Source organism: Sylvia atricapilla, chromosome 8 (assembly GCF_009819655.1).
Source record: "Sylvia atricapilla isolate bSylAtr1 chromosome 8, bSylAtr1.pri, whole genome shotgun sequence".
In the NCBI taxonomy this organism is placed as follows: domain Eukaryota; kingdom Metazoa; phylum Chordata; class Aves; order Passeriformes; family Sylviidae; genus Sylvia; species Sylvia atricapilla.
The window spans coordinates 30,314,439-30,337,136 of NC_089147.1; the positions used below are offsets into that span (position 1 = coordinate 30,314,439).

The 22,698-nt window shown below is 43.9% G+C and overlaps 1 protein-coding gene across 1 annotated transcript in view; it reads right to left on the reverse strand.

The window, feature by feature from the left end:
- Positions 1 to 4,569: 4,569 nt before the first annotated feature.
- The window catches only part of JMJD1C (jumonji domain containing 1C), a 158,551-nt gene continuing 140,422 nt past the window's right edge, over positions 4,570 to 22,698 (reverse strand). Inside the window, 13 exon segments of the mRNA XM_066324248.1 lie at positions 4,570 to 5,472; positions 5,805 to 5,936; positions 11,352 to 11,528; positions 13,775 to 13,914; positions 14,942 to 15,064; positions 16,148 to 16,278; positions 16,394 to 16,484; positions 16,873 to 17,041; positions 17,426 to 17,704; positions 17,969 to 18,183; positions 19,847 to 20,060; positions 20,244 to 20,371; positions 21,648 to 21,737. Of these exon segments, the coding sequence (XP_066180345.1) occupies positions 5,383 to 5,472; positions 5,805 to 5,936; positions 11,352 to 11,528; positions 13,775 to 13,914; positions 14,942 to 15,064; positions 16,148 to 16,278; positions 16,394 to 16,484; positions 16,873 to 17,041; positions 17,426 to 17,704; positions 17,969 to 18,183; positions 19,847 to 20,060; positions 20,244 to 20,371; positions 21,648 to 21,737 (1,979 nt within the window). The 3' untranslated portion in view covers positions 4,570 to 5,382.

Below are 22,698 nucleotides of genomic sequence, written 5' to 3' on the forward strand. Positions count from 1 at the left end.
TCAGTATGGCAAGCTATGCCACTTGGAAGTTATTCTAGTGCTGTTAAAAGGTAAGCTTGCTTTCTAAGAGTGCATTTTTCTTCCAGAATAGACTTGGAAGGGCAGCAAGAACACCTTACTGCTGTGCAAATTCTCCCCTTACCTCTGTATACCTGGCGTCTTCTGTGCTTGAAGGAGCGTAGGGACTGGAGGTTAGAAAAAGTCTTACAGAGGTAAGACAAGTTCATTAGAGGAGGTGCCTTGTGCTGAATTGTAGCTGGAATCTAATCTTGCTGGGGAAATAAAGAAGTTACTTTTCAGTTGGAGCAGTTTACAAATAGCCCCATCCAGCTGTGATGAGGTGACCTGTTCCAGGTAACGAGGGAGAGCAGCACCGTGTTCCTAGTCATGTAAGTAAAGCAAATAGCGTGTGCTCACAAGATGGAAATAAAATTATTTAAGCACCTACCTCATGCCACTGCTGGGGTGGTAGCTCAGGGTTGTTCACTACAGGCAGCTATAGGAGCAGGAAGCAATTTTTAGGTCTGTTCAAGTCAGGATTCTTCAGAAGTGGGAGCATGGGACTTGCAAGCTCTACCTTCTTGATTTTAAGACTAAACTGTCTCTTCATGTGTAGCTGCATAAACAAAGCCCCAGATCTGAAAGAAGCCTCTTCTCTTCGGGAAGGATCGCCAAGTAGGGGCAAAACTCCACACGGCCGCTTTTGAAAGTGGTGTTACAACTTCTCTCTCTCCTGCAGTGCAATGTTTGTTTGTTCTTGCAGTCTGCCTACTCAACACATGACTGAATCCCAACTCCAGGCGGTAAGGCTGAGCACGGGCATGTCCCACTCTCATGAGCGATGCTGAATTTTTTTAAGTAAGGAATTCTTCAGTCTGAATCCAGAGCTAAGCAATTACTCAGTGCACTGGAGGAAAGGTAGGTTGTACCGAGGAAACTCACCACCAGAGGGCAGGTTTTACAGAGTCATAGCAATGTACCTAAGGAAATTCATCTCGCACGGCTGTCAGCGATTAATCTGGGTCATATCAATTTAAAACTGTTTTGAGTTAATAAACGTCCGAGTGGGAGTGTCCGGGTGTGGTTGGACCGGGTAAGGAGAGGCGAGCTGCGGAAGGTGACCGAGGTGAATTCAGAGAGCCGCAGCAGTGACAGCGAAGCGGTAAGTGACTGGCGTGTCACCAAAGCCTGGCACAGCACACACAAACATCCCCGGGGTGGGCAGTCTGCGCTGCGCTGTTTTATAATGGATAGAACTGAACAATCCTGTGGTCCATTATTTCAAAGCGTCTCACCAAGAACCAATTTTAAATACACATCCAGACACTGACTTCTATTCATAGACTTTGCTTTAACCACAGAAACCACCCTTGTCTTGGCACACGGAAATACTGGCCCTGTTGAATATTGCCAACATATGCTGTGCCGAAAGAAACGGTAATTATCCAAACTGGCTGTATCACCACAGAAAAAGAAACCAAAGAAAGGCAACTGGGAAGCAGTGTGGAATCTCTTGAGAATAAAATGTGAAGACTTCACCACTACCAGTTGCTATTTAAAATGATGGCTAAAACCAAAATACAGAAGTATTGGTTTTACATTTTGCTTTGATTAAGAGGGGGGGAAAAAGGATTTTGTGCGTGCTTCCTCTGAGAGCATTTCCATGTTGAGGAGCTCTGGTAGTGAACTCCTTAACTGTCCTCTCAGCAGCAGCTCTTCAGCCATCTGCAGTTCCTGGAGACCTGTTTTCAGTGACATAATCTACACCTCATCTAGACTCCCCACAAAAGGCTGGATCTTTTGAGACCCCTTCCAACCTGACTCTGTACGTGGAGAAATGCAAATGCAGCCACAACAGCTAATAACATCATGACTCTTAAGGTGTGATCTTTAAAGGACAGAAAAAGAAAAAAGGAGGAGTTTCATGGAGAGCAAAGTAGACAAAGAGCTTGGCTAGAAGGAGAGTAGAACACAAAATCAAACTGTTCCAAATCAATCAGAGCAGTGGTGTGGCTGCCACAAGCCAGGTGCAGGCTGGACATTATTTGTCACACCTTCCTGAGTGTGGGGACTGTGAAGTACAACTATAAAAAGTTCACTGTTCCCTAAAGAACCAAGAGCTATGGCCACCTTTTCCTCCACCTCCTTTCTCTCTGGTGTTTGTTTTACCAGAAGTAACTTCAGCTTACTCAGGGTTTTTGTCTTGTAATCATTTGAAATGTTCCCTCAAGCCCATTTGCTGCAGGACTTAAGGTATTATTGAGATCAAACAATATGAAATCCTTAGAGCTGTGAAAATACAGGATTTCCTGCCTCAGAGCTACTAAACCCTACTCTCTATTTTCACTAAGGTAGCACAGACCCGGGGACTGGAAAAAGAAACAGGCACCTGGGACAAGAACATATAGCCTTGGTATGATTGGAAGGTACCAGAAATGTTCACTTTGAAACTTAACAGCAAAAATCCCTCAGTTTACCACTTACCTTTAGAAAGGCCAGTGTTTAAAATGCACACAACACATCAGGTGAATCAGATCTTCAGTTAGCTATGAGGCAAGATTTTCCTACCAGCTATTTATAGATGGTGACTTCCTTTTCACAACCGATGAGAAACAAATGCAGAAAGTCCAGAGGTTTGTGTGTCCTGCTGAGGCCACAGGGCCTTTGCTCCTTGGGCAGTTTCCTGGGCCACCCTGCTGGGATGGGAAGAAAAGAACATGGTGGTGGCCACTGCATCTGAGGAGCCCCCAGAGCACTGTGTGCTCTGCTGCCAGTTGGGGCAACAAAGCACAGGGCAAAGGGGGGAAAGCAGGAGCACACTGCAGTGCTGACAGGGTCTGAGGCAAAGCTGGGGCTTAGGAGGGGAAAGCACAGCAAAGCCACACTCCAGGAATCTCAACAGGGTGAGGCAGCTCATCCAGCACGGATGTGAGGGACAGCACAAACATCCTGCTCTGGAAAGCAGCAGAACAGGCAGGGGTGGCTGTGGAAGGAGGAAGGAAGGGAAATTCCCAGTTACAGGCACAGGGCAGGGAAGGCTGTCAGCTGTGAGAGCAGGAGAGGCCTTGACAGGATGTCACAGGAGAGGATTCAAACAAAACTACCACCTACCAAAAAGGTCAGAGAGCATGAGAATGCAATGCTGATCAGATGGGGGTTGGCCTACACACAGAGATCTGAGCAACTCACGTGAAGCTGGGGGAGCAGAACAAAAAGATTTGCAAATCAGACTCTTCTAAACCCCTATGTCTGACCTCCATAACAGGCACCACCATTTCCCTGCCAGCAATTCCAGCAATTTCTGTTTCTGCTAAACCATAAACACAGCAGCCATCTGTGCTGAAATACTTGAGGTCATCACAGCCCTGCTTCCTTTTTTGCTAAAACCTTGTTCTTCATTAGGTACCTCTGCAGTTACAACAGGAAAGAAACTGCTGTGGCCATTTACTGTGCTGAAGATGGAGATGATGATGATAAGGAGCTGGAAAGAGGGAAAGAGGGGGTGTGGAGAGCAGGGCTCACAGTTCTGATGGTTCTTCAATTGTCATCTTTCGAGGAACAGGAAAGGAAAAGGAGGAGTTTCATGGAGAGCAAAGCAGACAAAGACAATGAGGAACGTGGCGACAGATGACACACAGTATTTCATATCCATGTTCTAGCAGCTGACAGCATTCCTGCACTCAGAACAGCTTCAGCTGATCTCCCTGAATACTTTTAATACTTCTGGATGTATTAAAATAGCTGAGATTGTAGAGCAGAAACCCCCCCAAGAGTCTTTAGCAAAGTAACTCAGGAAAAACATGCCCAGTAACACCTCAGGGAACATGGAAATGGTCAAGAGGGAAAAACTAACCTGAAAACAAAACACCTTCCCACAAATTCCTGTCTGGTGTCAGACGTGAGCTATGGACACCTCGGGTCATGCTCACAGCCACAACCACCACGCCAGCCCCACTTGCTGCTCTCATTTCCTGCAGGGGAGCAGGGAGCTTGGCCTCATTGTGACACAGCCAGAAAGCTTAGGATACTGTGTAGGCAGAATGTGCCATGCCAAGTACTTATACAGGGGTTTTTTGGTGTCTTAGTAGTCTTTGGAGTACCTGTGAACTTGAACAACTTGTGGCACTGTTCAGTCACTCTTCCATGTTCACCTTAAGGAGGGAAGAACATCTTCAGCCTCACAGGCACGTGCCAGGGATCCCTGCCCAGGTCTCTTAAGCACCCTAGGGTGGCAGTCAGTGGGGCCCAAACTGCCACTGGCTCTGCCTAACATTTGATAGTCAGTCTAAGTATTTCAATAGTTTTAACAACTTAAAGCACACTTCTTGTGAAGCTTTTCGGACTTACTCCAAAACCTAGAAGTTTGCTCAACTGCTAACACCATTACAAAATAAAAACAAACAAAAACAATTTTAAAGCATCCACTATTCTGTAGTATTCCTTGAACAAAGTAAGTATTCCATGGAAAGGCCTTTCTGCGGGCGGCAGAGGCTCCTGCCCGCAGTCCCGGCGGCGGCCCGCAGAGGGCAGCACCGGCAGCAGCGGAACACAAAAACCCACACCACGACGTCTGACAAAGTCATTTTAATGGAAAATGTAAAACCCCTTTCAACTTCAATGTACAAAGCATGTGTAACACTTGCACTTTTAACAAATTAAAGCAAGCCAATGTTTTAAAAAAATACATCATTGAATGTATATATGTATATATTTACACAGCATATTAAGTTTAATATTTAAGCTTTAAAAGTTCACATAAATTTTACCAAAATGAGACAATTTTTAAATAAATTACACCTTTTGAAAACGTTTAATTGTACACTGAATAGCTTCAATAAAATACTGAAGTGTCTGTATTTAATATCTACTTTATATACTTTATATTTTACAAAGTTTACAATTATTTGGCAGTAATTTTCAGATTATGACATGACTGCTGTGCGGACTCAGCAAGATCCCAAATGCAGGCAATAGCTGGTGTTTGTGTCCTACTCTCACAGTAACTGTCTCAATGTAGTGAAAAAGATCTGAATTATTTTAGCAAACTGTACAAGTCACATTTACATTTGATCAACAATATAGCATAGAATTTTGTCGTTTTTTCCAAAAATAAATACATCATCTTAAATCTTTGACATTTCACAAACTTCATGTACATTATAATACAGACAGCAGAACGCTGCTCAACTGTTTGCAAGTGGAACATGGAATCACAGTGGCTGTGATACAAAGCTCTACCGTCGCAGTGTCATTAACAAGTAAATACCATGACTGTGTTCTCTTGGCACTGATGGTTTGTGAAGCTTCAATTAGTGTGTATAGCGTTCATAGATCAGGTCAAAGAACCTCTGGGTGATGCTACCTCCAAAGAGCAGAGTGTGCTCAATTCTCATCCATGTCCTCCATTTCACCTTCGTGAATCTTCAAAGCTCTCACCATTTCTTTAACTGCATGATACAAGATATTTTTAACCTGCAAGAACATGGGACACATTTTAGCAAGGCCTACCACCCGAGGAACTCTGCAAAGTTCAGGACTGAGCCCTAAGCTTAGTGGATGGAAAGAAGAAAGGCTCATCAAGCCTGTGCAAAAGGAACAGCTTTTTACACATTTTAAAATGTAATGTGAAATAAAACCAGCAGCTCAGGGGAGAATCATTTACAGCCCTGGCATTCATGCTGCTGCTCATTGTTATTCTGTGTGAACAGCAGCAAGGAAGTAGCTCCACGCACTGCTCGGCATTTCAATGAGCCCGAGCACGCCCTGCCTTCCCAGCCGCTTCCAGAGCAGCATTCATTTCCTACCTGCAGTTTATCATCATAATTGATTTCTTCCTTTGACAGCCTCAGCTCCTGCGTTAAGTGAAATGACTGTACAAGATGTTCTGGAGACACGAAGTCTTCTGTTACTTGGACGCAGCTGTGAAAATTTTGCACCTATCCAAAATAACAAGAAGAGACTGATAATTAGCATTTGGGGTTATTCTTTGGCAGAGGTACCTGAGGAGAGAGTGGGTCTTGAGATCCCTGAACCACAGCCTTATCAGACTAACGGGCACCTTTACAGGTAGAGAGCAATTATGTGTGTTTGACTTATCTAAGTTGGCTTCTGGCAAAAGGCGCCCTTTGAACACTGCACAGCTGCCTGTGTGCTGGCGCTCCCCGCAGTCAGCTCTGGCATTAATTCCACACTGAGCTGTTGTTCTCCCCTTCAGCAGCTGCACGGGTGCTGCTGCTGCTGCCACAGGCTCCCCAGCACTGCTCTGCTGAGCCACTGGGAGCAGCCCTGCCCTGCAGGACCTGCCGCCTCTGGCCAGCACACACATGCTGGAAGGTGGCTCTTCCATGGGGAAGGAACTGCCAGTGCAAAGACTTGAAACAAACTATCATCAACAGAGAAAGGGGGAAAAGAGCACTTTCTTCTTTCTCTGAACATTTCTTCTTACTGGCATGAGGTAACTACTGAGGAACAGACACCATCTCCTGCCACCCTGGAGGACAGGGAAAAGGCAAATTGCTTCCTTGTTGTGACCCAACCACCAGTTCACTCCCTTCAGAAATACTTGTGTTTTTGCCCCTAAAATGTAACAAACTACACTGCAATTTGTAATTCAGCATGTCAAACCCCTCTTTTCCCCAAACTCCAACAGATCCTCACAGAAGCTATGTAACATCAACGTGAATTCCCAAAACCTGGGGGTGAGGAGGCAGAGCCTCAGCCATCCCAGGAAACATCCCATCCCACCCTGCTGAGAATTGACAGAGATCTGTGTATTTAAAGTGAAACCTAGAAATCTACAGTTTCTAAATGCATACTCTAAAATTTCCATTATGGCACCTGACTTTCAAATAAACCACTGGGGTTTACACCGTCGAGGACACAAGACTTCATTTAAAAAGAATTTTTCTTCAAAGCCTCTGCCCAAGACTAATTTTACACAGCAGCTCCCCCCTTTACAGCTGAAATCCCAGCAGGTAACCCCCAGCTCAGCAGTCATGCTGCACACAGGGTTTTTGATGGCTCATCATCATCAAGGACAGAGCAGTGCTGGTCCCTCCTGAGAATTAATCAAAACAGAAATAATTCTGGACACGAGGAGGGTTTGTTGATGCCACACAATTTGCACACAGCAGAAATCCAGGGGCTTGGCAGCAGCTGCAGAAGTGCCACCACGAGGCTCCCAGCAGCACTCAGGGAATTTATTCTGTACTGTGCAGCCGGCAGCTCCAGCCCCCTCCCCTCCCTCACAGGCTTCCCACACCGCTTCCAAGTCTCTACCTGCCCCTACTTTCCTTGCCAGCCCATGCAAATCCCACACCACTCATTCACTTTCTCCTCACTAAGACATGGTTTTACTGACTCCCTATCCCTCCACGGCAGAATAGGTAACATTTGTTTCCCTCAGACCTTTAATTCTGCTGTGCCTTAAGCCTTCTTTTCCCCTCCCTTCCAGGGCCTGGCTTATCCGTGTGAAAGTTTGCAGGGACAGATTTTACCCAGCTGGTCTGGTACTTAGCATGGGAATGCCCCGCTGACAGCCCCCAGGCACTTCTATTTATAATATTTATAACACAAGCTGATGCAGTGACACACATAAAAACATTTAGCAACGATTCCCCTGAGATCTGCGGGGCGAGGAGTGCAGCACTCCCACGGCTGTGCCACTTGCAGCTGAACTGAGAACAGCGGCACGGCCAGGGCAGGCACAGCCAGGCACGGCCAGGGCAGGCACAGCCAGGCACGGCCAGGGCAGGCACGGCCAGGGCAGGCACGGCCAGGGCAGGCACAGCCAGGCACGGCCAGGGCAGGCACGGCCAGGCACGGCCAGGGCAGGCACGGCCAGGGCAGGCACGGCCAGGGCAGGCACGGCCAGGGCAGGCACGGCCAGGGCAGGCACGGCCAGGGCAGGCACGGCCAGGGCAGGCACGGCCAGGGCAGGCACGGCCAGGGCAGGCACGGCCAGGGCAGGCACGGCCAGGGCAGGCACGGCCAGGGCAGGCACGGCCAGGGCAGGCACGGCCAGGGCAGGCACGGCAGACTGTTACAGCCCCACAGTCGGGCCGGGCAGGGAAAGGTGAGTGGGAGGGAACAGTGGCCACCCGCCCATCCTGATGGCCGCAGGATCAGCCACTGCCCGCGAGGCTCAGCTCCCAGGCTCAGCGTGGGCCCTGCCCAGACCTTTAGCCTACAATCCTTATCCAACACTGCCAGCACGGCACATTATCTCCCAGTATCTTAGTTTACAGTATATAATCCTGCTGTTAAATCGAGATAATGCCTCTATAAAAAAACAACATGGCAATTACTCCTTCCACTATGAACGAGTTTTGCAGGGCGCCTGAATACCACATTTCAATCACTGACTCCGGTATTTCTAGCTTTTAATTTTTAGTTAGAATATTTTGCCAAATTAGAGCTACCGAATTAAAACCAGGGATGCCATCCCTAGAGATGTCTGTGGTACAGCATAACTGACAGTGGAGCAGCAAAACAAGAGAAATCTTTCAAAAGAACAGCACCACCACCCTTTATTAGCTGGGGAAGTTCCAAGCTCCCTGTCACAAGTGCCCAGAGGGAACAAGGCCCAGCCATTAGCGAGGCAGGGGCACTGCTGAGCTCCCAAACTGTACAGCCAAGAAGAAAGGAGATGCCCCTCACAGAGCACTGAGGGAAGCATCTGCAGAGGTGACCGGTCCAAGGCTGTATCTATTTGTGGATTCTCCTCCCGAGAGAGCAATTCCCTCTCCAAGAGGAACTGACAAGGCTGCCCTGCCCGTCACAGCTGACAGGAGTCTGTCCCTCCCACCCCACCTGGGAACAGTCTGACTTTGCCTGCTGCAGTCATCGCAAGAAGGATGTGACTGCTGTCTGCAAAGTACACAGGGAGGGGGAGAAAGCTGGGAAATGAGAGGAATGCTACATGCTGCCATAAAATGTTAAGAATAAGTTACTTTAAAAGCTAGACATGAATCCATAGAACCTGGGGGAGGGGTGGAAAAACAATATACAGAAGAAATACACACAACCTTCTTCATGTTAGGGCAGTAAATTCTAGACCAGCACGTCAGAAGCAGCGGTGTGCCAACAATCCTAACTGGCTCCAGAATGGAAGTATCAGAACTACACTCACGCAGTGACCACAGGCAGCCAGGCTCCCTAGCTCCAGCCCTCAGTCTGATTTCTTCTGCTCTATAACATTACTAATGAGCAAATAAAAATGTTAATTTACCACTTAATTTAGCATCAACTCTCACCCAGTTTTAATAATTAAAAGGTCCATAATGTGCATGTAAACCTGAAACACTTAATGTGTAAACTTAACATGGCATGTATTCTTGTGCAGACTTATTTTTCAGTTTTTAAAAGTGCTCTGTGTCTCTGAAGTGTTGCTGCTGATCCCTAAGGTCAGTATTTACGCATCCCTACAGAGAGAGCGCTATGCACATACATGAAAGAACACGATGCTTTTATTTCCTCCTACGTGGCAGATTCACAGGAACTTCTTACTGAAGATGAAAAGGTTCTCAGCTTCACCCACTAAGGTTTAAAAACACCATGTTATTAACTCCTTGGTGCCAGAAGCTAGAACATTACCACTTCAAACACAATCTGCAGTTTAAAGCCAAGGAGATAAAGATAAGAGTGGTCTTATTTTTGGTCCTTAAACATATGAAGTATAGGGAAGCCTGGAACAGTCCCACTACTTGATGTTTTATATTCTGAATGCCTTATATAATGGCAGATGTTATAGAGAACAGATTTCCCTGTACATTTGTTACTTCCCCTGGGTTCCCTTTCCACTCTGCTATCTGAGCTGTATGTCTCTTGGTTTGTGAATCTAGAGTCTGCTGGGGGATGCAACAGAAGGGCCAACTTCTTCACCCTAACAGGAGCCAAGAACAGCAGCAATGTCAGATGTTCCTTCACATTTGTGAAACAACATCAAGCCCTGAGTCCTTCTACAGGGGAAGGCACCCTACACCCCCCTAGATTTGGGTCACCCAGGTCTGTTTGGGTTCTTTCTTTCCTGTGCCAGGAAACAGACCCACACAGACCGTCCAGAGCTATGTCCCACCATGTCAAACCCACCCAGAAACTCAGTGGGATGAGGAGGAGCCTGGTGTGGACAAGGTCCTGGTTGCTTTCAATGCCCCACCAACAGACAGAGCCAGAACCAGAGCAGAGACATGACCTCTGGTATCACCACACCCCGGTCCGTTTTTCACAGAGAAAACCTCACTGCCCTGGCCACAGGGACATGGTGAGCCATTGCTATCTCTCTGCCACAGCTGGAAGCTGATCTGCACATTGGAAACCTAACAGCACCTCCTTCAGAAAGGCTTGGCCTCACTTGAACCCGCAGGGAGATCAATGATAGAACTCCAACATCACGATGGGTTACAACCACCTGCAGGGTGGGGATGCTCCTCATTCCTGGACAGTCAGCAACCTCATTAGTGGTGTTTGACTGCTGGCAAGACAGCAAGCCAGCAGGCTGCATTTCCTGCTGAGGCAGGAAAGAAATCTAGAACGGTCCAAAAATCTCATCTAAACAATTGAGCTTTCTTCCCCTTTTCACCACGGAGCAGCAGTTTACACTGTGAGGAAAAGGCCTAGAGGCACTAACAAACCCTTTGTGCCAGGGGGCAACTGAGGCTGAGCAACACAAATCGATCCTGTTTCTCCAGAACTGCCCACTGGCAGTATTTTTCTCATCCAACTATGGATTACATCAGCTCTCAGCTGCTGCAAAGGTGGCATCACCCTTTCTCACAGTAAGAAAAGCTGCTGAAGAGACCATGATGACTCCTGGTGATTGATGTACCACCTTCTGTGTTAAAAGGAACTTAAATCTGGCATGGGAAAACAACCAAGTATCTCTTACAGAAACACCTAAACACCCACTACAAATTCTCTTATGGCTAAAGACAAAAATTATGACACCTGACGTCCAGGTGTTTTTACCTGCTCAAGTTGCTCTCCCTGTCTCTCCTCAATTGGGTTAACTTCTAGCTTAGAAGAAAAAAAATACTAACCTGACTCTGCCATAACTAGACTCAGTTTGTTTAGACATTTGCTACAGAAATAGAAAGTGGAAAACAATGGTTAATAATGGTCTGTCCATTTGTAATTATAAAGCAAAAAAGGAATTGATACTTAAGATATTCAATTTGCAGTACATTACTCAGCTACACAGCAGATGTACCTTATTTTACATTCCTACATGCTAACAGATACTAATAAAAAATAAAATGTAATTGAGCACAGATGTATCCATTTCTTTGAAAAAAAGTTATTCTACAGCAAATGTGCTATTTAATCCTGTAGGTCTTTAACCTAAGATACTTTACCTGATGAAGTGCTCCTGCTGGTAGAATAATAGCATCACCAAGGAACTGAATAACCGTGCAGGTTTTTACTCCATATTCTTCAAAAAGTCTTTGGCGAAGTTTTTTGTTCACATACCAACTCTGATCACGGATTGGATCATGCTCTGGTAAAACTTCTAGGCCTTGCTCCTTTGCTATCTGTTAAGTACAGAAAAGATCCCAAATCATTTCCAAAAGAACTGAATCTTTTGCTGATAATTTTATGTATACCCACCTTGCCAAGCAGCACCACTCAGTTCCCAATACCCAAACAGGAACTCGAGCAAGTGACTCAAAACAGCCCCGAAGGGTCTGGGAAGTCTCACTGAACTGAGGACATCTGCAGCACTCCCACTCCAAAATGCAGAGCCTTAGGGAACTCAGCACAGTAACCTATTAATAGGCAGCATGCTCTCTGTGTGACTTCTTTCATCCAGAAAATAAAATCTGAGCTCAGGAGTTCTATGCTGCCAGCTCCTCAGGCTTACAACCTCCTTCAATTTTGACACAGACACACAACATCATCACTACCTTAGCTCAGGAAAAAAGCAGCTAATAAAGCCAAGGGTTGTAGTCCTGGGAAACCTGCTCCAGGTGACTCTGCTTGAGAACAGGGCTGGACCAGGGACCTCAAGGGGCCCCTTCCAACCTCAACCATGCTGGGATAAGAGGCTGCTTCCCTACCAACCAACCTATGAAGGTAGTCAGAAAAAATGATGAACACATAAAATGCTTCCTGACATTGGTAAATGGAATTGCACAATCATTTCTCATCAAGTGAACCACAGGGGAACAAATATTACCTTAATCAACTGCTACTAAATCAATCCTAGTCATTAAAAGAAAAAAGTGATTACATATAAAGGACACAGACCTAATCCACCTGTCATGAGTCATGAAACAAGTATCCTGTTAAAAACATAGATTTTTTTGCTTTTATTTATTAAATAATATATAATTATATGATGCAGAGCTTGAAATTCTCCTTGAGTAGAATTATCACCCTTCTAACAAGTCCTGAGATTTTATATCTGATCAGCAGCAAAGCAGCCCCAATGCTTACCCATGATTAATCTCCAACTCAGTATTTCCCAAATATCCCCTCATAAATTACATGGTGGTACACAATTCACCTGGGACACCAGGACAAACTGTGGTAGCAAATGACTAAGTTCTTTACACAGCATCCTACATGCTTTTGTTTTAAACCTGCTGCTCAAATAGTTTCACAAGTGCTCTGAGAGGAAATACTGAATACTCCCTATATCCACCTATTCCTTTGCATTCATTACTCCCTTCACAACTCTCTTTTCGAGCTGAGAAGTCACAATCCCATTTATGAGTAGCTACTTTTTGAATGAACAAAAAAGCCTTGCTGTCTCATTTATAATCTCCTGGAATTAGCTTTGTTTTATTTACCAGTGCTCATTTTTCCCCACAGTTCAGCCTGCCAAAGAGCAAATGTTTGAGTCACTGGAGGACAGCTGCCCTGGTACAGAAACACTGCTTTATTGTCCAAGGGAATCTCCACTGCTAAATTTCTTTGCCTTTCCCTACTCACAGCAGAGCCCTTGGCCTCAAGATTGTTTATGGACCCCTTTGCTGCAGCCAGTTAAAACTCACTTCTGACCTTTCCTCACAGAAGGAGACAGTACAGACATCTCCTTGAGCAATCACTTCAGTGACACTTGGTATTTCTGTGTCGTCTATCAAGGCCACCTTCCAGAACACAAAAACGTGCCAAGGACAAGGCACGGAAAACTGCTTCCAAGATGGTATCCCTACATTTAATAAACTGATGGAAACTCATCCTAGGCAACAGCCTGAAAGGTTCTGATGTGGCTCTAGTTTATTCATCACAAGCTGCTGAAGGATCACCTGCAGCACGGCCAGGGAAGTTTGCTTGGGGACATTATCCCTTGGGGACATTATCCCAACTGTTTCCACCTTCATCAAAAGCCCAGCCACATTTCTTGTGCTGACTGATGTCACAGAGTCCTGGCAAAGAGTGGTGGCCACCGAGGTCAGGGGATTTGGCATGGGAAAAGCCACCAAAAATTCAACAGCAATAATACAATAATGGATCACTGTCAGAAAAACAGAATCCCACAAATTATTTTTTGTATTAGAGCAGGGCAAGAGTAGATCTCCATGCCCTCCTGTGCCTTCAGTTACAGGCCACCTGTCACTCTTACAAAGTAAATGTATGTGCTACATATTTTATTTGTTGGTGGTGCAGCAGGTCAAGTATAATTTATATGTGCTATAATGCTATATATATAATAAAAATAATTTTGCCTTCCTCCCTTCTCTAACATCGAGGTGGGGTTTGTGGTTTTTGCCAGCCCTCTTTGATTTACCAATTACTTAAGTTATATTTATAAATTATGTGAAATAAATCAAACCTTTTGCAGAAACTCTCTTATCTTGTCAGCATCTTTGCCAGCATAAATGTGCCATAAAGCACCAGGTAATTCACTTGAATCTTTCAACCGCTTCCTTAAAAGGTCATCCAAATCTTCCTCTTCCAACTTCTTCAAAACTCCTAAGGTTCAACAAAAACGTTGTTTAAATGTGAGAAGGAGAAGAAATGTTGAAATGAAATACCTTATTTTCAAATTCCTTGTGTGAGACTGAGCAGATGAAAGTTTGCTGAATACAACAGAAGCCACCAGGTGATCTTTCTGTTCAGTGGTACTAGAACATGAATGATGTGGATACCTTAAAAACACGTTGAGTTTTGAAACTTTTTCACATTTCCTGAATTCAAAAGAACACAATCTCCTACCTGAAATAAACAAGCAGGGCTGGTACCAACAAATGAAAAGATGAAAAGGTGTTTTCCTGCAGTCAGCACAAGCAGTGTTTAGCATGCTGTTGTTGCAGCCAGAGCTCTCCCAGGATGCTCAAGTTTGCTGCTATTAACTCAGTGCATACACAAGTGAAAACAAAGCAAATGGAAGACAAACCTTACTGCAGCTCTATTAGTCACACCCAAAATCTACATGTGCTGATTATGGAGTAAGAGGACAAAAGGAAAAGGGCAAAGAAACAGAACTATTTCAGTGATTTAAAGACTGTTTCCAATAAGCAATAAACCTCATAGAGATGACTAACATACACCAATTTAAGCTCGCCAGTGCTGAAAAATTATATTACAGCCTAAATTCAATAAGAGTAGCACAATGCATCCAGAAGAAGCAGCATAAACAGAAGGTTTGGCAAATACATCATCCTGACATAATTGTTAGAACCAGCACAGCTTCCAGAAAAAATCCTTCACCCTGCCCTTCCATTAGCTCTGCCAGTCCCAGCACAGGAATGGTGCATCAATTATATGTAATGGCAAAAAAAAGTGGAAAGAGTTTGAAATACCTTTTCACAATTCATGAACTGCAGTGTATTTTATACAGAACTAATGTGTGTGCAAACTCTCAAAACAAAGGATCTCCCAGCTGTAAGCAAGTTCTTATGGATCTCTTTCATTGCCTTCCAAAGAACAGTGTCAATTATAGAAGGGGCAGAACATTCAGTCCATCTACAACTCCTACAGTGAGTGAGCTTCACATTACCTGATTTGGAGAGTACTCCATTTCCTCTGGCTATGCCAACATAAACAAGGATGTTCACGACATCAGAAACTTCAATATGGAGATTGGTGGTTCCTATGTCATGGTCTTTAGTAGCAGCCACACCTATATTACAAGATAAAATTCAGATTTGTATTGCATATTCAAATCAGAACATGCAACAACGGAGAAGACATTTCTGAAGTGCACTTGGCATCACTGAGATAGACAAATTGAAAACAGGTTTTCGGTTCAGCTGCCAAACAAGAAAACATTACTTTTTAAAAGAATCCTTGAGATTCTCCCTCAGCCCAGGTACCTGTCCCTACACAGCATTTGTGTGAGAACAAAACGTTTCAGCAGAATAGTCAGAGACATTTCCTGACCACAATGTTCCCTTCCTCTTCAGCCCTGCAGGTTGTTCAGGGCAGAACACAAGTACAATGAACACACAAGGCTATCAAATCTGTCACTTTTACGTCTAGCTGTAACAGAGTTCTTAATCAAAATAACACCCAAAGAGGAAAATTATTTTTAGTTCTAAGAGGTGGAAATGAATATTCTTAAGTCAAAAGGACATTCTGGAACACTAAGCCTTAGAGCAGTACTACCTCAGAGTGGCATTAATGGTGCAGTTCTCAGACCCATGCCAGTATCACTACTGTTAATATGTTTCTTTCACAGAATATTTGGAGAACTTTTAAAATCAAAGCCATTGTGTCACAAATTACTACTCATTTCTTGTCCTATTACAACAATTTGTAAAAGAGAATTGAAGAAAATTCTTTGCAAAAGAAGGAGCAGACAAAGTAACCTTTTCTAAACAGGTTTTTGAGTGCACAGCACGCAAAATAAATTATGAGAAATATGATGAGATTAATTTATGACCAGAATCATGAATACAATGATACTTCCTGAAGTATTTGGTCACACAGCATTATTAAAGACAGGTTCTATCACTGTGTAGAGCATCTAACCATTTATATGCTTCACAAGACTGGAATAGTGTAAGAAAAGATGGAAAGAAATGGAGAAGCAATAGACTCTCACGGCCCAGGTGCATGGACTGTTAAATACCCAAGTCAGTCAGTATTTCCCCTGCATTCTGTGAACAGTTTCCCTTCAAGAAAGCTCACTCCTATGTGTAATGTGTGATATTCTGCAGGTCTAAGGGAAGAGGTAACTGCTGCACTTGCAGGACAAACTCACCATATGCACTGCACAGTCTGGGCCCCAAATCTGGACGGACAAAAAATCCTGGCAGATGAGAAGCCAAGTTTAGTTTTCCTTCTGGACTACAATATTCAGGCAAGGGTAAACTTTTTAGCAAGTCCTCATATCTGGAAGAGAAAAGAAAAAAAAAGAATATAATTGAATTTGTGCTATTATGTAAACAGAGAAAATAGAATGATATTAAGACTGACTTAAGAACATCTAATACTAAAATCAAAATACCTTGCTGGCATCATGGCTTTGAAATCTTCACCAGAAGGCCAGTCCTTCAGTTTTAGCAGAGCTGTTTCTCCATTTTTCACTTTCTGCCGTTCTGTAAGTAACACAGAAATAACTAAGAACTAATATACTGTAGGTAAATATAAACATTAACTCTAAACCTGCCAAGAATCAAAAATTCCATGCATAAAGAGAGTTGATTTCAAGACTCAAGAATGATACAAACCAAACTCAGCCAGTTAAGTAAGAAGGAAAGATTTGTCTGGTTTCTTAGTCAGACCTAGCTAGTATAATAGTCCATCCTTAATTCTGCAGAGATACAAAATGCAAGTTTCCACCACATTCTCTGGAAACAGACTACCTAGAGCTTTCTTTTTAATGTTTCTTCAAAGCCTCAAGATCCATATGATAATTTTTAAATGCAGTTTCTAACACTGATTTATGTTCAGAATCAATAGCATAATATATTTTAAGGAACATACTCGAAACATCTTCAAAACCATCCCAGAACTCCTTGACATTGGTGTTTGAAATGATACTGTCTTTGCAATTCAAGATATCAGCTTGCTGGTTTCCAAAATCCAGACTGATTGACTCAGCTTTCCAAAGGCTGAAATTCATTTTCTTATGCATACCGGACACCAAAACAGGCTGTAAAGAGTAAAATAAAATAATTTTTAAAAATCAGTGCTTATCTTTTGCAAGTAGACCAATTCTTTAACTGAACTGGAACACAAATATGCCTGGAACACACGTGGAAGACCCTGGCCTTACTGAGCTGCTAACACTTCCTCCAGCAGCAACCATATCCAAAGTGTCACCCCTTTTTGCAATCTGAAACCCCACCACAGAAATGTTTTATTTATTATTACTGGTTAGCTCAAGTTTAACTACACAAGGTTCATCTGTGGGCTATAGCTGACAACCTTTTTTTGCACCCAGTTTCAAATGGAGAGTCAGGCATTTGTGTCCTTTAATACACAGCTCCCAGAGCTCATGCTGATGTCACTACCAACCAACCTTCTCAATACCTACCCTTCCTTGTTTCCAGCACTCTTTGAAGAGCTTCCAGTTGTTGCTGTTTTTATGGTCTCTGAGCCACAGAACGTGCTTATCACAGATCCACGAATACTGGATATCACTGTACCGTTTACTGCAGTCATCCTGAATACAGTTTTTATCATCCTTTGGCTCTTCTTTTATTTCAGTTTTTACATTTATCTTTGGTGCTCTATTTGGTGGAATCTTGTTTTCTACTACTGAAGCAATTATGTCATCAAGAATGTTTGGCATAGTCCTTCCACTCTTGCCACTCTGTTAGAAAACAAACGTATGTTTGAACAATGTAAATGCAACTTAGTGCAATTCCTTTTGAAAAAGAATAACATTTCTGATGTTGTATCAATTATCACCATATATAAAACAAATAAAATGCTAATGTGTGTGTGAGCATATGAAATTTTAATTATGAGTATTTAAGCAATTACACCTATCAAACTGCTCTAACTGTAACATGCCAGAACAGACTGATAGAGAGTTTCAGATCCTAAGAGAACCGTGCATCCTGTGAACACTTACTGCTGTTCCTGTAGAGTAAACTGGAGCAAAAGCAATGCCAGCATCTGTCGAACCCAGACGCAGTTTGCCTGCCGTTGTAGTTAACAGATCTCGTAAGGTTGAGCCCTGCTCGTTGTTCTGGGATGCAGGAGGGGAACTTTTACAGTTTGGGGACTCCAGATTATCCTGGTCCTTCCCTTCCTTTGAATGTTTTCCTGAAGGGCATTCTTTGTTCTCTAAAACAAAAATTATCATTGCAAGTTTACACTGTTGTATCACGGTGCACACAGAACAGCAGCAGCATGCTGCACTTCCTACTGGTGGTAACAGACTATGCAGCACTGGTGCTTTATTCACCTGGAAACACACCAGAGGATGAACTACATCCTTCAAAACACAGTCAATCAGTGTGAGCAAGCAAAGGCCTTCCTCAGCACCTCAGACATGCACAGCTGAGTGAGTACCTGTTCCCAGTGAGAGATGCTGTAGCTGCAAATACTCGCACAGCACACATGCATGCCACCCGTGGATCTTCTGGTGGCACATTCTGATGCCACCAGGGAAAGGCACTGCAGTTTCAAGGTTGGAATCACTAGAGAAAAGAACACTGACTTTTCTTTTTTGTGAACAGCAAATGGTGGTGGTTTTTTTTATTAATTCAATTACAGAATCACACAGAATCACCAGGTTGGAAGAGACCTTTAAGATCAGGTCCAACCCACGCCCTAACACTACCACCTCAACTAAACGATGCCACATCCAGTCTTTTTTTAAACACATCCAGTGATGGTGACTCCACCACCTCCCTCGGCAGACCATTCCAGTACTTTATCACTCTTTCCGTGAAAAACTTCTTTCTGATATCCAACCTATATTTCCCCTGATGTGCTTAAGACTGTGTCCCCTCTCCTTCTGTGAGTTGCTGCCTGGAGAAAGAGACCAACCCCTGACCACAGCCACCCTTCAGGGAGTTGTAGAGAGTGATAAGGTCACCCCTGAGTCTTCTTTTCTCCAGGCTAAACAGCCCCAGCTCCCTCAGTCATTCCTCACAGGGTTTGTGTTCCCAGCCCCTCACCAGCCTCATTCCCTCCTCTGGACGTGCTCAAACATCTCAGTGTCCTTCCTAAACTGAGACACCCAGAGCTGAACACAGCACTCAGTGTCCTTCCTAAACTGAGACACCCAGAGCTGGACACAGCACTCAGTGTCCATCCTAAACTGAGATCCCAGAGCTGGACACAGCACTCAGTGTCCATCCTAAACTGAGACACCCAGAGCTGGACACAGCACTCAGTGTCCATCCTAAACTGAGATCCCAGAGCTGGACACAGCACTCAGTGTCCATCCCAAACTGAGATCCCAGAGCTGGACACAGCACTCAGTGACCTTCCTAAACTGAGACACCCAGAGCTGGACACAGCACTCAGTGTCCTTCCTAAACTGAGACACCCAGAGCTGGACACAGCACTCGAGGTGTGGCCTGACCAGTGCCCAGTGCAGGGGCAGAATGACCTCCCTGCTCCTGCTGGCCACACCATTCCTGATCCAGGACAGGTGCCACTGGCCTCCTTGGCCACCAGGGCACTCTGCTGGCTCATGTCCAGCTGCTGTCACTGGTACCCCCAGGTCCCTTTCTGCCTGGGCACTGTCCAGCCTCACCATCCACAGCCCAGAGCATTGCAGGGGTTATTGTGGCCAAAACGCAGGACTTGGCACTTGGACTTGTTAAACTTCATCCTATTGGATTCCACCCATCCACCCAACCATTCCAGGTCTCTCTGCAGAGCCCTCCTACCACCTTCCAAGAGATCGACACACGCTCCCAGCTTAGTGTCATCTGCAACACACCAGCAGAGCCCCCACAGCCATGGACATGATATGACAATTTCAAACACATACCTTTTTTTTCTTCTCTGGCTTTTTGCTCTGCAAGATCAGCCAGCCAGTGCAGTGGGGACTGGGATTCAGGCGGTGTTAACTTGCTGTCTGTGCTCACATCACTCCTTGGACTTGTGTTACCGTTTGTCTCAGACTTTTGAGGAGTATTCTGCTGTTGAGACTCAGGCATACACAGAGAAATTTTATTACTGTGGTTAAGGACATTCTGCAAAACCTGTAAAGAACAAATTTATTTTTAACTCCATAGCTTCACTTGAAGGTATTTCAAAGACATTTGGCCAGCATTTAACCCCCACAAATGCAAACTAAAATGCAACTGGTACCATTTAAATACAAAAATCCACCAGGATCAGAATGCTTGAACATGATGCAATATACGCACACATTTTAGACTCACCTGAGACACACCATTCATTGCAGGGAGCTTGCCAGCTTGTGTGCTCTGCTTGGTGGTGCACTGACAATGGGATTTAATTTCAAATTTTTCTCTAATATTGTGCATAGCATCTAAAAGATCTGTCAAAACTAAAGACAGTTAAGAAGAAAAACATCAGTAGCTGTCAATCATTCTGTGACCCTCTTTACAACACACACACACTGCAATGTTTTAAACTATTAAAGACGCTGAATTTACCACTCAAAACTACACCAAAATGACTGCCCAGTTCATCTTTAAGCTTGTTCAGAGAGACATTCAATTAAATAATTGCACACTACTCTTCTGAATAATGTAAGCTTCAGTCTGCATTCCCATTGCATGGCACACATCAGGCAAGCCATTAATTATTTACTCCTCATTGTTCAATGGGATATCATTGCTTCATTCAATAAAACCATCAGCTACAGACTGAAGCAAGCCATGTCCTGACAAAAAAATTCAGTATGGGCGAATATAAATGAAGGCTGTTTGGTTAACGGGTATGCACAGGAGAACAAAACTGAGGTTAAGTGGGCAGTCTTCATTGTGCTGTTTCCAGATGAGTGGTCCACTTTCACAATTTAAAATTAAAACCAGTTTCAGTCTAAAACCTGTTCTGGGAAATGTCACAATTTGAATTTGTTAAGGAATCTACCCAACCTTCATTTCTACCTGAACTAACATGCAACAACCCATAAGAATAACGACTGGTTCTGTATTTTCAGCTGAAAATAACCTGAGAATTTACTTAGCATGTTTAAGAGCACATTTCAGTTTTCTGTCTTCTAGTCTGTATCAGTGCTGACAGACATTTTGTGCTAACATCCACTACACCACACCTAATGGTACAACTTCAGAGAATTTACTTGGTTGTAAGCAGAATTCTGAATCTAGCTGAGTTTATGATCCCTGCTTAATTTTTCAATTATCACAAGCTCATTCACTGCATTTCGCTCAATCATCTGAACCAAAACTTTTCTTTTTTGTGTATGGAACAGACAACAGCAAAAAACAAATCCCCAAAAATCCATTGCCTCAGCAGTACTATTTAAAGCTTTTCTTTTGACTGCTAAGATCAGATTTATTAAGTACATTCTAATTATTTTATTCTGGTCTGAAAAGGTATATATCCATGACAAAAAAGGCCTTTAATTTCTCCACTGCCTGTCCCAAAAATGCCCTTTTACATATCTGTCAGCACACTCCTCATCATCTGTGCCCAGCGCTGGCAACTGCCCAGAACCACTCGCCCTCCTGCAACAATTTAATCCAATTCCCAGGTTTTTAAATGGAAAATGACAAGTTTCAAGAAACAACTCCGGCCCTCCTTCACAGAAAGATCTGGGGGAAAAAAAACTTCTGCTTGTTTACATACGGTCTTACCAGAGCCTGGAATGATCTGTGTTGGCATCAGGTGCTTGTGATCATGAGGCTGTCCCTTCACACACTTCATCCAGGCATACAACTCCTTATCTGCAAAACAAGATTGCCAATGTTTTACTTCCCCTATGTTGCACACAGACAGACCCAAGGCCTTTCAGACTGGTTTTGGTTAGAAACATTTATCTGCACATCCAGGCCTTCTGTCCAGGTACTTTTCATATTAACTAGAAGAATTTGAACAGTACTGAAATCTGAAACAGCTGTATCTGTAACACAGGCCCCTGTTAATTACCTCCAAATTTCAAAGTGTATTCTCTTTATCACATTTAGTGAGTTGCCAGTTAACATAGGCTGAAATCCTTCACAGTTGCTATTAAGGCCATGAGCCTCCCTTGATGAACCTTGCCATGGAAGAGAGACATCATTAGGCCGTGACTGTTTGGCTCATCTAATTCGAGACAATCCACACTTCAACTAGAAACATCTGTTTTCAACCAGAGTTTGCCAGACAAGCCAAGAAGATGAACTCCTAATCAAGACATCTCTGTGATTCAGCTCACCATGGCAGCTACACCAGTGGTACTGGTGGCACAGAGGACAGGGAAGTTGCATCACGGATTTACGTCACATTAAAGCAACCACGAAACCCTAAGTGTCTATGTACTGGCTGAAAATCATCTGTGCCAGCAGAGAGGGCCCAACTGGTAGGAAAGAGGCTTTACAAAAAGTTTAAAGAAGACTCTCCCGAAATATGCAGCGTAAAGAGAACATACAAGAAGAATGAGAGCAAAAAATGGCTGGCCAAGCAACTGGTCACCAACCTGCTGTGATTTTGGGGCAGAAAGACCACAATTTCTCTCTCAATCCCCAACCTTGGATAGTGTCCTATCCACTAAACTGCTAATTTAAAGACATTTCCCAAGCCTTTTACCAGTTTGCTCACTCCAGCAATTTAAACTAAGAAACACACCAAACAAGCATTTAACACACTTAAAGCATTTTTTTACACTGTAGTAGGTAAATAACGTTTTAAACATTCCTTCGGATAAAT